Genomic DNA, 13,613 nt, shown 5'->3' with positions numbered 1-13,613 from the left:
TGGCAGTGATGTCTCAACCACCAACGAGGATTGAAGACTCTACCCTGAAGTCCAGGAAAGGAAACCACTGACAATGGACAACAGGTGAATTTCCTGGTGGCGGGGAGAGGATGTAGCCTACCGGCTAGGGCGGTCAACCTCAAATCTAGGGAACCGGGTTGGAGTCTCAGCATCGACACGCAACAGCCTGTGATTCTGGGCAAATCACTTAATCTCCCCGTGCCTAACAAAAATGAATGTGTCCTTATGCAACGCAACTGGTGATCATGTAAAGCGATCTGATACCTGATACTTTCGGGTCAAGTTTGCACTATAAAAAACTCTGGGGAAAAAACAGTAAACATAAATACCCCAAAGCTAGAGACAGCTGAATGGGTGAACTACCAAACAAGAGCCGGTCATGGGTTAGGAAGAAAGCAGAGTGCAATCAAGTGAGGGTACACGACTACAGATACGTTAGGAAGTTGAATATCTCAGAATGATGTAACGGTACAGACTCCATCGCTGTAGGTTGAGGACGGACCTATTTGTGAGCACCGCTACTGAGGAATGAGCTGGCAAAGGGCAGCCTCGGTGCTGAAGCTCCTGGTCTAACTGGACTTCTTTCACACTCTGAATTTGAAGTGACTTTGCAGTCTCCTGTCTAGACAGAAAGGGGATACAGCTCGTTTAGGTCATACTTGTTTCCCGGCATATTAGACATTAAACAGTTTTTCTGCAGCTGCTGAAGGAAAGTTATCGTCAAAGCGGCCTTGATCTCAAACATGGCATGCCTGCCGTCACTCTCTCATGTCCCTCACAACTCAGTGTTTGGGTGCGGGTGAGATGTCTTCACTGGCCTGAGAGTCTATACCAAGTAGGGAAAGGGGTCTTTATACTATATCTGACTAGAGACAAACTAATGGACCAATACAAATTAACATGCAGCATGTCCCAAAACAATTCTATGCACTCATGGCTAAGGCAAGTTCCTGCACTACAGGAGACCCCACCCGGTTCGAGTGTCGGCAGGGACGCTCAACATCCTGTGATTCTAGGCAAATCACTTTATCTACCCTGCCTAACAAAAACAGGGGCATATCAGCAAGGGCCGGCGATAATTATCGCTCAGCGCTCTTAGCGTGAGGATAATTATCGCCGGCCAACTCTGAATTTTATCACGGAGATAGCGTGCTATTAGCAAAGCTTATCTCCAAAGCGATACAATTCAGATCGCAAGCTGCCAAATGTGCGATTATCGCTGAAAATCCAGCGATAATCACACAACTTTTGGCGATAGCTTGCTGATGGGGCCTCGCATACTTAGCCATGATATCCACCTTCCATAGGATATCATGGCTAAGTCAGTTTCAAAGCAGGCGTAAGGAAAGTAGTTATAACAGAGGTTATCGCTACTTTTCTTGTCGCTATGCTGCTTTGCGTGAGGCTTGATAATAGGAGAAATGTCGCTTAGCGACATTTCTCCCGTCTTCCTGGGGAGGAACGCCCACTTTGCATCTCATTAGAGATGCAAAGATGGGCATTAAGGGAAATAGGGACAAGACAAGTTTTCACGCGATAGCGTGACCTTGCTAAGGCGATAAAATTATCGCCGCTTTTCGTCCGAAAACGGACGCAAAAGCGGCGATAATTTTTTAGCGCCTGCTTGCTGATATGCCCCTACATGTTTTGGTCTGTATCGAAACTGGTGCTCATGTAAAGTGCGCTGATACCTTCGAGTCCGCGCTATAAAAAACTCCAAAATGTATATGTGAGATATGGGAGTCTCGTGGCCCCACGCACGGGGGGCATCAGTTTGTGTTACACCACTGCATGCAGCTCCTTGAGAGATGCCTCCACTCTGCAAAGAGTCTCTTCAATTGACAAACTCCTCTATCATACGAGGACAACCATTGTCCACTACTGGGCTTTACGTCGCCAAGTCACTATGGGGCATAGTATCAAGAAACGTGGTTAAAATTATCGCCGCTTTAGCGGCAGAAAACGGCCGCTAAAGCGGCGATAATGGGTTTGATAATATGCCCTTGGGAATTCTCATAGAAGCCCATGTTCTGATGTGAACATGGGCTTCTATTGGAATTCTCTGCAGCATATTATCAGCCCATTATCGCCGCTTGGTAACGCCGGGCTTGATAATATGCCCCTACATTCTGGCAGTAATAGCGGTGCTTTTTCGATTGAAACATGTCAAGAACACCTGGTGAAAATTAGTTGTTGAAGTAAAAGTACAGGACAGGCTACCACGCGTCCATGTGTCGTGGGGCCACTTGGTAACATTCACATTACGTCGTGAGGCCCAACTATGGTTTTGGCAGGATCACACAAATGTCGTTTTCATCTGTGCCCTGAAGAGTTGGCAATATGACTTTTGGTTGGAAAGATGAGGCGACTGCCCATGATGCATTTAGTTCTGGTGAGCAGTCAAAGTGTGAGAAGCCTGGTATGGCTCGCGTGGTTTACACCGGGCCAGCATTCCAGAGCGCCGTGACTCCAAGCTGGTATGGCTCGCGTTGAGCGCCGTGACGTCAAAGTGTGAGAAGCCTGGTATGGCTAGCGTTGAGCGCCGTGAAGCCAAAGTGTGAGAAGCCTGGTATGTATGGCTCGCGTGCTTAACACCGGGTCAGCATTCCAGAGAGCAGTGACGCCGAAGTGTGAGAAGCCTGGTATGGCTCGCGTGGTTTACACCGGGCCAGCATTCCAGGGCGCCGTGACGCCATCTTCTGGAGCCGTCACTGAATCCCCCCATCGCAGCTGACAAGAGTTAAACAAACCACGCAATCCGGCAGGAGCGGCGCTATGAGCTACTCCCACCCGCTTAGCCGGTAGTTTTAATCAGTTTACATCCACGCTCGGGCGCCTCCTTCTCCCGTCAGGGCTCGTCAAAGCGTTTCACACACGTGATCGCAAAATAAGACTGCGGGGCGATGGATGATGAGGAGAATCGATTAAACATAGGACTGGATCACTGGCAAGCAGGGTCCTAAAGCCTGCCACCAATACAGGACCGGGTAGAAAATACTCTGAGGTCACAGTCAGTGCAGCTTCACGAGAGGTGAACTGATTAAAAGCCACCACATCAAGGACTTTACTGCAGCATGCGCTGGTTCAATGATTTGGCGCCCTCTACGGGACTGGTTAGAAACTACACCACTAATCTAACTAAGAACAGGCTTACATTTCAGAGGGGAATCCAAACACAACCATCAAACGGAGAACTATTCTGTAGAAAGGCCCCCAAAACCTTATTGAATAAAGGTTGTCTTTTGTTGCTTCGCCTCACAATGAGGAGAAACATCACCGACTCAGAGTGAGGAGAATAAATTACAGCCCACCCATCAAATCTAGGAATCTATACAGTCCACCGTGGGACGCAGACAGGAACTCTACGCCTGCCTGGCCTGCTTCATCCCTTTCTTTCTCGGTGGTTGTGAATAAACTGCACCCCCTCTGCTCACACTGAGAGGAGCATTGTGCCAGAGTGAGGCGAGGTGATTAAACTCCAACCGTCTTATCTAGAACTAGTGCAGCCTATGATGGACACAAGCAGGGACACCGGCCCCGGCGCCCTGTCCACGTCACTGGGCCAGGCACTGCACATGAGCCTCGAGGGAAGCCTCGTCATATCTTAGTGAGGTGACTCTATGGCACAAGTGGCGGGTGAGGGAGCGCAGGTGGACGCGTGTACTTTTTAAGGAGAGAGGACGTCGCCCTCTTCTCACAAGCGTAGCGGGTGTGTCATTTGGCCCCATGGTAAGGAAGGAAATGGTCACCCTGGCTGCCGATTGAACAATCAGGGTTCAGTGGGCCCCGGTGTCACTGCACTAGCTGCACCAATTGAAATGGACCCACTGTCTGCGGATTGAATAACCAGCAATAATCGGGGTTCAGTGGACTCCGGTGCCACTGCACTTGCTGCACCGATGGAAGCTTCTGTCCGATGCTGAGGGAGGAGGGGGCGCTGACCCGTTTGCAGTGGGCCCAGAAGGTATACCAGGAAAATAGCATGGAGGGAAGTTTCCTCTCCAATCCCATTAACTATTACCGGAGGGCCTGTTTTCTAAAGAGCTTTTAACGGTGTTAAATGGAGTGATTGACGCGGCTAAAAGCTGCCCGCGAGGCACGTGCCCAATAGCCATCTCTGGCAATTAACAACCTGCCACAATATCCTACAAATACACCCAGCATATTTTATTTCATCATAGAAAATGAAAACAATTGAAAATGGACACACTATGCTAACAGACAAGATGGCCTACATTCACAAGGGAAAACGCTACTTGACTTACAACAGGTAAACATGCAATTAAATGTTGCTTGTTTCAAATACAAAGGTCAACATAGGTGGTATCCTAGCTTTGACTAGAAGCCCATTCTTGTTAAAAATAAAAAAAGAGGGATGTTATAGGGCTTGCCATAACTTTTTGGGACATCACTTTGTGTGTAGCATAACTTGAGCACAGCCTAGGTTTATTCTTATCACACTTCACTTGAGTGACCCAGGACTTCAGTCCTCATTGACTCGATTAACCCCTGCACGTGATCTAGGGCGTCACATCACAACCTGTCTGTGGCAGGCAGAGCCAACACTTGCTCCCTCTTTAGGACAGGATAGAAACTGCAGCCCTCACCTCGCAGTGACCTCCGCCCTGGCGCGCATATCTGTCATGGTATCTGTTCGGCGGCGCTGGCGTTGGTATTTCTGGAACAACAGGTGCGTTGCTAGACGTTATGCGGGCCAATGGCCGCCAGGGAGTTTTCAAAAGAACGAGCCGCCTGCACCGCTGATGGATACAAGACAGGAGTGATATTAATGGCTTGCATTTCTCGATCATTGACACAATCTCGCCTCGTCTTGAAGTGGTGGCGTCTGTTCCTTTAAAATAACAAGCCATTCACTTTTCATCAGCAGCAACCCGCTCTAGGTGCGCATCGATGATTAAAAAAATATATATATTTCACAGGTCGGTCTGCCGAATCCGCAGTCTGACACAGGGGGCGACAAAGAGCTTTCCAAACGATATCCTGGCGCGTTCGTTTAAATATCGTTGTTTTTTGTGCTCCAATACGGTTGGGTCCATTTATTCTCAACAAGAATACAGCTCCCAGAATACACCGATTTGTTAAATGACCGTAGAGTACAGCGCCCTTTTAACCTGAAGTAATTTGTCATCCTTACTGCCACAGATCACATTTTTTGTAGCACCACTTATCCAAACATTCATCGAGACCAGACACATTTTTGTAAGCTCCCTGTCTGAGTTATGATATAGTGAGAGGAGGACTTTACACGACAGGTAAACCGAAAGACAGCCCAAAAAGGGGTCCAATTCTGGATATTTCAGTACACATGACCAGGTGCAGACACGGATTCTAACACACTGCACGCATGGACATATGTTGATCTTGATAAACGCGACAGCCAAGTGCACGTGAATACAATCGTTGACAAATTCACTTTCGAAAAAGTTGAGGCGCTTAAAGTACGGTAAGGAGACAGCGCGTGCCATAGTCGTGCAGTTGTTGCATGGAGAGTCACAAAATAGCAGCGATATGCACACAAAGAGCGGGTTGGATCACATCGCATAGCGCGATGCTTGCGCAGTGTGTGCTGCTCCCAGCGGAGGGAGCTGTCTGGCGGGGTCCTCGTAAAGCCAGAGGTCTCCTAAGGACGTGTGGTGGAGCATGGCGGGTGCTGCAGGCCCAGCGCCTAAGAGCGTAGCGCTCTAACCTAAGGCAGCCACACATGTAGCGCTTACGAGCACCCCCACCTCTGACGCTCACTCGTATTCGTGCTTCTAGAAACTAGCGCTCAAACGTCTAGAGCTTACACGTCTAGCGCTCACACCTCCAATGCTCCCAGGGATTCGACTGGGGACCTCAGCGTGTGCAGCAGCTCCAGGGAATCGTGCCTTGCACTTCTAGCATTTACACCCGAGAAGGCACTATCACTCACACTTAGGCGCTCACGTCTCCGTCACCAACTGATCATGCCACCAGGATCCCTTGCATTTATAGCAACTATATCGATCGCACTTCCGGTATTAACATATATAGCACTCACTAGCATTCACCACCTAGCGCTCAGACTGATCATACGAGCACTCACAACTCTTGAACTCACTAGCATTCACCACCTAGCGCTCAGACTGATCATACGAGCACTCACAACTCTTGAACTCACTAGCATTCACCACCTAGCACTCAGACTGATCATACAAGCACTCACACCTCTTGAACTCACTAGCATTCACCACCTAGCGCTCAGACTGATCATACAAGCACTCACACCTCTTGAACTCACTAGCATTCACCACCTAGCGCTCAGACTGATCATACAAGCACTCACACCTCTTGAACTCACTAGCATTCACCACCTAGCGCTCAGACTGATCATACAAGCACTCACAACTCTTGAACTCACTAGCACTAGCATTCACCACCTAGCGCTCAGACTGATCATACGAGCACTCACAACTCTTGAACTCACTAGCACTAGCATTCACCACCTAGCGCTCAGACTGATCATACAAGCACTCACAACTCTTGAACTCACTAGCACTGACACGTGGTGTTCACACCTAACTCTCACTGTGACCCTTGCCTGTAGCCCTTGTGCGTCTAGTGAGCACATGACCCTTATTGATACTCACACGAGTGCTCACACCTCTTGTTTGAACAAACACATCAGAGAGTCGCAGTTTGTCACTCGCACATAGCCGAGGCACGGAATGACTTTCACACCTACTATTAATTCATCACGAGCACCGCTAAGATTTACTAGTGCTTACACCTACACTACTCACACATTGAGGCGTCACTCCTGCAGCACTCCCCTCACCAAATGTAAACTAACACTGGTGTATAGAAGTCACACATCAGCACTCCCCAATGTTCCGTCTCTAGCACTCACGCGTCTAGCATTCATGAGCACTTTCATTCACAGAGCGATCATTCACTGCCAACCACTCAAACCCCTGACATTCGATAGCACACTTCCCGCAAGCATACCTTCACACCAGAAACCCTCACTGTTCACACTTCCATGACCAAAGCTCAGTTAGTGCTCACATCTCTAGCACTCACGCGTCTAGCATTCATGAGCACTTTAAGTTTCATTCACAGAGCGATCATTCACTGCCAACCACTCAAACCCCTGACACTCGATAGCACACTTCCCGCAAGCATACCTTCACACCAGAAACCCTCACTGCTCCCACCTCCATGAGCAAAGCTCTGTTAGTGCTCACATGTCTAGCACTTAGTCTAACATGCCACAGCGCTTACACTACTAACAGAACTCACACCACTATCACCAACAGCTCTGATAGTGTTCACATCTCTAGCACTGTTTTAGAATGCCATAGTGCTTACACTACTAACAAAACACACATCACTATCACTAAGAGCTCTAGCACTCCATGCTAACATGCAATAATGCTTACACTAACAGAACTCACACCACTATCACCAACAGCTCATATAGAGTTCACATCTCTAGCACGGTTTTAAAATGCCATAGTGCTTACACTACTAACAGAACTCACACCACTATCACCAACAGCTCTAGCACTCCATGTTAACATGCAACAATGCTTACACTAACAGAACTAACACCACTATCACCAACAGCTCTGATAGTGCTCACACCTCTAGCACTGTTTTAAAATGCCAGAGTGCTTACACTACTAACAGAACTCGCACCACTATCAGCTCGGATAGTGCTCACACCTCTAGCACCGTTTTAAAATGCCATAGTGCTTACACTACTAACAGAACTCACACCACTATCACTAACAGCTCTAGCACTCCGTGTTAACATGCAATAATGCTTACACTAACAGAATTCACACCACTATCACCAACAGCTCTGATAGTGTTCACATCTCTAGCACTGTTTTAAAATGCCATAGTGCTTACACTACTAACAGAACTCACACCACTAACAGCTCTGATAGTGCTCACATCTCTAGCACCGTTTTAAAATGCCATAGTGCTTACACTACTAACAGAACTCGCACCACTAACAGCTCTGATAGTGCTCACATCTCTAGCACCGTTTTAAAATGCCATAGTGCTTACACTACTAACAGAACTCACACCACTATCACCAACAGCTCTAGCACTCCATGCTAACATGCAATAATGCTTACACTAACAGAACTCACACCACTATCACCAACAGCTCTGATAGTGCTCACACCTCTAGCACCGTTTTAAAATGCCATAGTGCTTACACTACTAACAGAACTCACACCACTATCACTAACAGCTCTAGCACTCCGTGTTAACATGCAATAATGCTTACACTAACAGAATTCACACCACTATCACCAACAGCTCTGATAGTGTTCACATCTCTAGCACTGTTTTAAAATGCCATAGTGCTTACACTACTAACAGAACTCACACCACTAACAGCTCTGATAGTGCTCACATCTCTAGCACCGTTTTAAAATGCCATAGTGCTTACACTACTAACAGAACTCACACCACTAACAGCTCTGATAGTGCTCACATCTCTAGCACCGTTTTAAAATGCCATAGTGCTTACACTACTAACAGAACTCACACCACTATCACCAACAGCTCTAGCACTCCATGCTAACATGCAATAATGCTTACACTAACAGAACTCACACCACTATCACCAACAGCTCTGATAGTGCTCACACCTCTAGCACTGTTTTAAAATGCCAGAGTGCTTACACTAATAACAGAACTCGCACCACTATCAGCTCTGATAGTGCTCACACCTCTAGCACTAACAGCTCTGATAGTGCTCACATCTCTAGCACCGTTTTAAAATGCCATAGTGCTTACACTACTAACAGAACTCACACCACTATCAGCTCTGATAGTGCTCACACCTCTAGCACTAACAGCTCTGATAGTGCTCACATCTCTAGCACCGTTTTAAAATGCCATAGTGCTTACACTACTAACAGAACTCACACCACTATCACCAACAGCTCTAGCACTCCATGCTAACATGCAATAATGCTTACACTAACAGAACTAACACCACTATCACCAACAGCTCATATAGTGTTCACATCTCTAGTGCTGTTTTAACATGCCACAGCGCTTACACTACTAACAGAACTCACACCACTATCACTAACAGCTCTAGCACTCCGTGTTAACATGCAATAATGCTTACACTAACAGAATTCACACCACTATCACCAACAGCTCTGATAGTGCTCACATCTCTAGCACTGTTTTAAAATGCCATAGTGCTTACACTACTAACAGAACTCACACCACTATCAGCTCTGATAGTGCTCACACCTCTAGCACTAACAGCTCTGATAGTGCTCACATCTCTAGCACCGTTTTAAAATGCCATAGTGCTTACACTACTAACAGAACTCACACCACTATCAGCTCTGATAGTGCTCACACCTCTAGCACTAACAGCTCTGATAGTGCTCACATCTCTAGCATGGTTTTAACATGCCATAGTGTTTACACTACTGCCAGAACTCACACCAATATTACTAATAGTGCTCACATCTCTAGCACTCAGTTCTAACATACCATTATGCTTACACCAATAACAGCTCACACCACTATCACTAGAAGACAGAGTGCACACATCTCTAGCACTTGCCACTGTAATTGTACTAATACCTTTAGTGCTCACTCGTGGGTCTAAAATCCAATAGCACTTAAAACGCTGATATTACTCACACCGAAAGCATTAGCAGCTGTGATGTTTCTCAGACATTTACCATCCAGTAGTACGTACACCACAAATAATACACACACCTCTAGCATTCAATAACGTTCAGACCTCCAGCAAACATAACCTCACGCCTCTAGTGCTGCCCATATCACCATCTAATATCACGCACGCCTCTAAGTGTGTGCACTCCTCTAGCGCTCACAGCTCTGATAGGATGTACTACCGCTCACTATTCTCACGCCCAACAGTGCTCACGCCTCTAGTGCTGACCACACTACAATCTAACAGCACCCACGCTTCTAATTGTGTGCACGCCTCCAGTGTTCACAGCTCTGATAGGATGTACTACCGCTCACTATTCTCACGCCCAACAGTGCTCACGCCTCTAGTGCTGACCACACTACAATCTAACAGCACCCACGCCTCTAAGTGTGTGCACTCCTCTAGCGTTCACAGCTCTGATAGGATGTACTACCGCTCACTATTCTCACGCCCAACAGTGCTCACGCCTCTAGTGCTGACCACACTACAATCTAACAGCACCCACGCCTCTAAGTGTGTGCACTCCTCTAGCGTTCACAGCTCTGATAGGATGTACTACCGCTCACTATTCTCACGCCCAACAGTGCTCACGCCTCTAGTGCTGACCACACTACAATCTAACAGCACCCACGCCTCTAAGTGTGTGCACTCCTCTAGCGTTCACAGCTCTGATAGGATGTACTACCGCTCACTATTCTCACGCCCAACAGTGCTCACCATACTACCATCTAATATCACGCACGCCTCTAATTGTATCCACACCTCTAGCGCACACAGCTCTGAAAGGATGTACTAGCGCTCACTATTCTCACGCCCAACAGTGCTCACCATACTACCATCTAATATCACGCACGCCTCTAATTGTATCCACACCTCTAGCGCACACAGCTCTGATAGGATGTACTAGCGCTCACTATTCTCACGCCCAACAGTGCTCACGCCTCTACTGCTCACCATACTACCATATAACAGCACCCACGCCTCTAATTGTGTGCACGCCTCTAGCGCTCACAGCTCTGATAGGATGTACTACCGCTCACTATTCGCAGGCCCCACAGAGCTCCAGCATCGAATTGTGTCCACACCTCTAGCGCTTACAGCTCTAATAAGATGTACTACTGCTCACTATCCCCACGCCCAATAGTGCGCACGCCTCTAATTGTGTTCACACCTCTAGCGCTCACTGACGTCCAGTAGTGCTCACACTAATGGCGCTCACAGCTCTGACAGTAGTCCCACCTCTAGCGCCCACTATTCTAACATCCAACTGTGCTCGCGCCTCCAATTGTGCCCACTAATCCAGTAGTGCTCACACCTCTAATTATTCTCGCCACTAATTACTCACAGTATTAGCGCTCGCAGCTCTGATAGTATTCCCACCTTTAGCGCCAACTATTCTAACATCCAACGGTGCACACACCTCCAACCTCCTATACCCCGCGGGACACAAGTGGTGACTTACGCTGCTGTTCTCGCCCGTCCAGTGCACCATCGCCTGGTTGTGCGACGCGTCTCCCTTAAGCACGAAGGAGGTGCTGATCAGCGAGACCTGTCCTCGGGGCTCCCTCCGGAGGCGCGGGTGCCGGCTGTCCACGCTCTCCGCCCAGCGCTCCGAGCCGAGCGGCTCCCGCGGTCCCGGGCTCCCCGGCAGCGCTCTCCGTGCCACCGGCGCCCGGCCCCCCGCGGCGGCCGTGGTCCCCAGAAGCAGTAGCAGCAGCGACAGAGGCCGGCGGAGCGCTGCTCCTCGCGGAGGCTCCATGCTCGCCCTGGCTCCGGCGGTGTTGGAGATGAGAGGATGCTCTGGGCTCGGCACCCGAGAGAGCTCGGGGAGGAGGCTGCACTCACAGCACCCGATGCTGGGAGTGGGGACAGCGGCCGGTCCGCCCCGTGCGCTCCGAGCCCGCGGCGCCATCTACCGGTCACGGGAGTCACTGCACCCTCCTCACAGCTGGAGGCTGCCAGCAACCCACCATTCATTCATTCAGTCAGAAGACCCTTGGAGCCAAGGCTTAATATAGGATGCCACGGGACAGGGTTATTAAAACACAACTTTCTTCAGATTTTCGGCAACTAAACTGAGCCTCGCTTTTAAATCAGATTTTTATTGTTCTAGTGCCAAACTACTACGTTTAATATTGGAAGAGAGATTCCCCGTAGAAAGTATATATTCGTCTAGGGTCTATACAATATGTTGTCCCGTGTTCCAGGACTTGGCCCACTGGCAGGCTGATAACTGAAGGTGAAGAACATTCTCACCACCTGAGTCCAGTTTTTACATTCAGAGATTTCAAGCCAGTGGTCAGAATCGGCCACACCTCAGCTTGGCCTGCGACTGCTGTCAGTTTGGGTGATAAGACCCGGACCCCCAAGGTTGGTCCCGGCCCGCCCCTATCAGACCCCACAAATCAAGACTTGACGACCAGAGCTGTGGGTAAAAGAGGCCATGTTTATTATAAACCATCACATATAAACATGATATATCATCAATAATATTCAAATTTCATACGACATAGATTTTATCAATTTTGATCACTGACCGATATTTTCATTTATGTTGATCATAACTTCAAAATTTATCAGTAGAAATGACAGAACTTAATTTATCGACAAAGAATGTTCTCTATCGCTCCAGCACTAAGGGGTCTACTAGCTCGCGCCCTCAACTGAGAACCACACAAGACGCAACCCACCTGCGTCCTTGAGAGGTGAGCCCCTGCCATCTGGTCCTTGCCCGCCACCTGAGGGGTCCACCCCTCCACCACCAGGCTGCCCATTGGAGCTCGTAGGGAAAAACCAGGGGCTGATGCCCCATGCCCTAGATTGTAAACTGGTGATAGACAACAGAGGCTACCCTGAAAACCTGAACCGGGGCAAATGCTGTAATCCTAACAGCGGTTCATGGTGACATAACATATATCAAACACAAAATAATACAATCCAACAATTCCAACATGGCTGTCCGGAGCTTAAGCTCCGTGGAAACCCCGCGCTCAACAACCTAGCGCGGCGCTTCGAGTCCCACTAAATCATCAGAAAGGGCTAACTCCCGACATCGGACGATCAGGAGCGTCTGCCGCTGTGGCCGCCGATCCACCCGGCGGCTGCTTTGCCGTGTTATCAGCAAAATCCTCCCCTGGCGATCGCGCCTCAAGATGGCGCCCCAGGTCAAACGGATCCACGTTCGGACGTAGAAGTGCGGGGGCTGCAACATCAGGAGCGAACCCCCGGAAAACTGCACCGGTTTGCGGCGAGATCGGGGGCTACCCTATCAAGTTCCCAGCTGAGGCGAATCAGTTACACCGAGGGCGCAGCCCGTGATCACTGGATCTGCAGCCTCCATCCGCCTGTGTGGCCCGACCGCAGTGTGTGGTGGGTGGCCGCGGCCACAGCGGACGGGCTGGACAGGTTGTTCTTGATCCCGAAGGCACCAGTAGCTGAGGGCAGAGGTGAGCGCCCCCCCCCCCCCCCAAGCGTGAGGCAAAATGGCAGCTTCTACTGTGCTGGCCTGCCGTGAGGAGTGAGGAGTGATGCGTCCAGGTGGGCTCTGGTGGCAGGGCCCATCCTTTCCCCATGGAGTGCTGTGGTGCCTGGTATACGTTTGGTGTGGAGGGGGGCCCTTGTTCACTCGAGGGTAAGGCCGATGGCTGCCCGATCCTAATATGGCTGCCAGTGGTGATTTCTTTCCCCGAGATGAACTTTTCATTGCTCAGCCCTACAGGGACGATGCCTGTCCTCAAGATGGCATCGGAATTTCCTTCGGACCATGGTTTTTCACTCCCCCTGCGCCAATCTGTCACTCTCTGAGTGCACATGATCATTGCCCGGACAGCAGAGTCTGAGCATTGTGTCCGTCGCCCGGTGGAGCTGCTCGGCTCAGCTATTG

General features: G+C 49.2%; 1 protein-coding gene across 5 annotated transcripts in view; it reads right to left on the bottom strand.

The window, feature by feature from the left end:
* SORCS2 (sortilin related VPS10 domain containing receptor 2) overlaps positions 1-11,687 on the bottom strand; it is a 2,262,720-nt gene extending 2,251,033 nt beyond the window's left edge. For 2 of the 5 annotated variants that reach the window (XM_085642464.1, XM_085642465.1), the window contains exon 1: positions 11,193-11,685. In XM_085642464.1, the coding sequence (XP_085498590.1) occupies positions 11,193-11,642 (450 nt within the window). In that variant the 5' untranslated portion in view covers positions 11,643-11,685. Of the gene's footprint in view, positions 1-11,192 lie in introns of all 5 variants that reach the window. The other 3 variants (XM_085642460.1, XM_085642463.1, XM_085642462.1) reach the window with 3 other exon arrangements.
* Positions 11,688-13,613: the final 1,926 nt, after the last annotated feature.

The sequence above is a fragment of the Triturus cristatus genome, chromosome 2_2 (genome assembly GCF_964204655.1).
Source record: "Triturus cristatus chromosome 2_2, aTriCri1.1, whole genome shotgun sequence".
In the NCBI taxonomy this organism is placed as follows: domain Eukaryota; kingdom Metazoa; phylum Chordata; class Amphibia; order Caudata; family Salamandridae; genus Triturus; species Triturus cristatus.
Note: the sequence above shows the minus strand (reverse complement) of the source record. Positions and strands in the feature narration are given on the sequence as shown.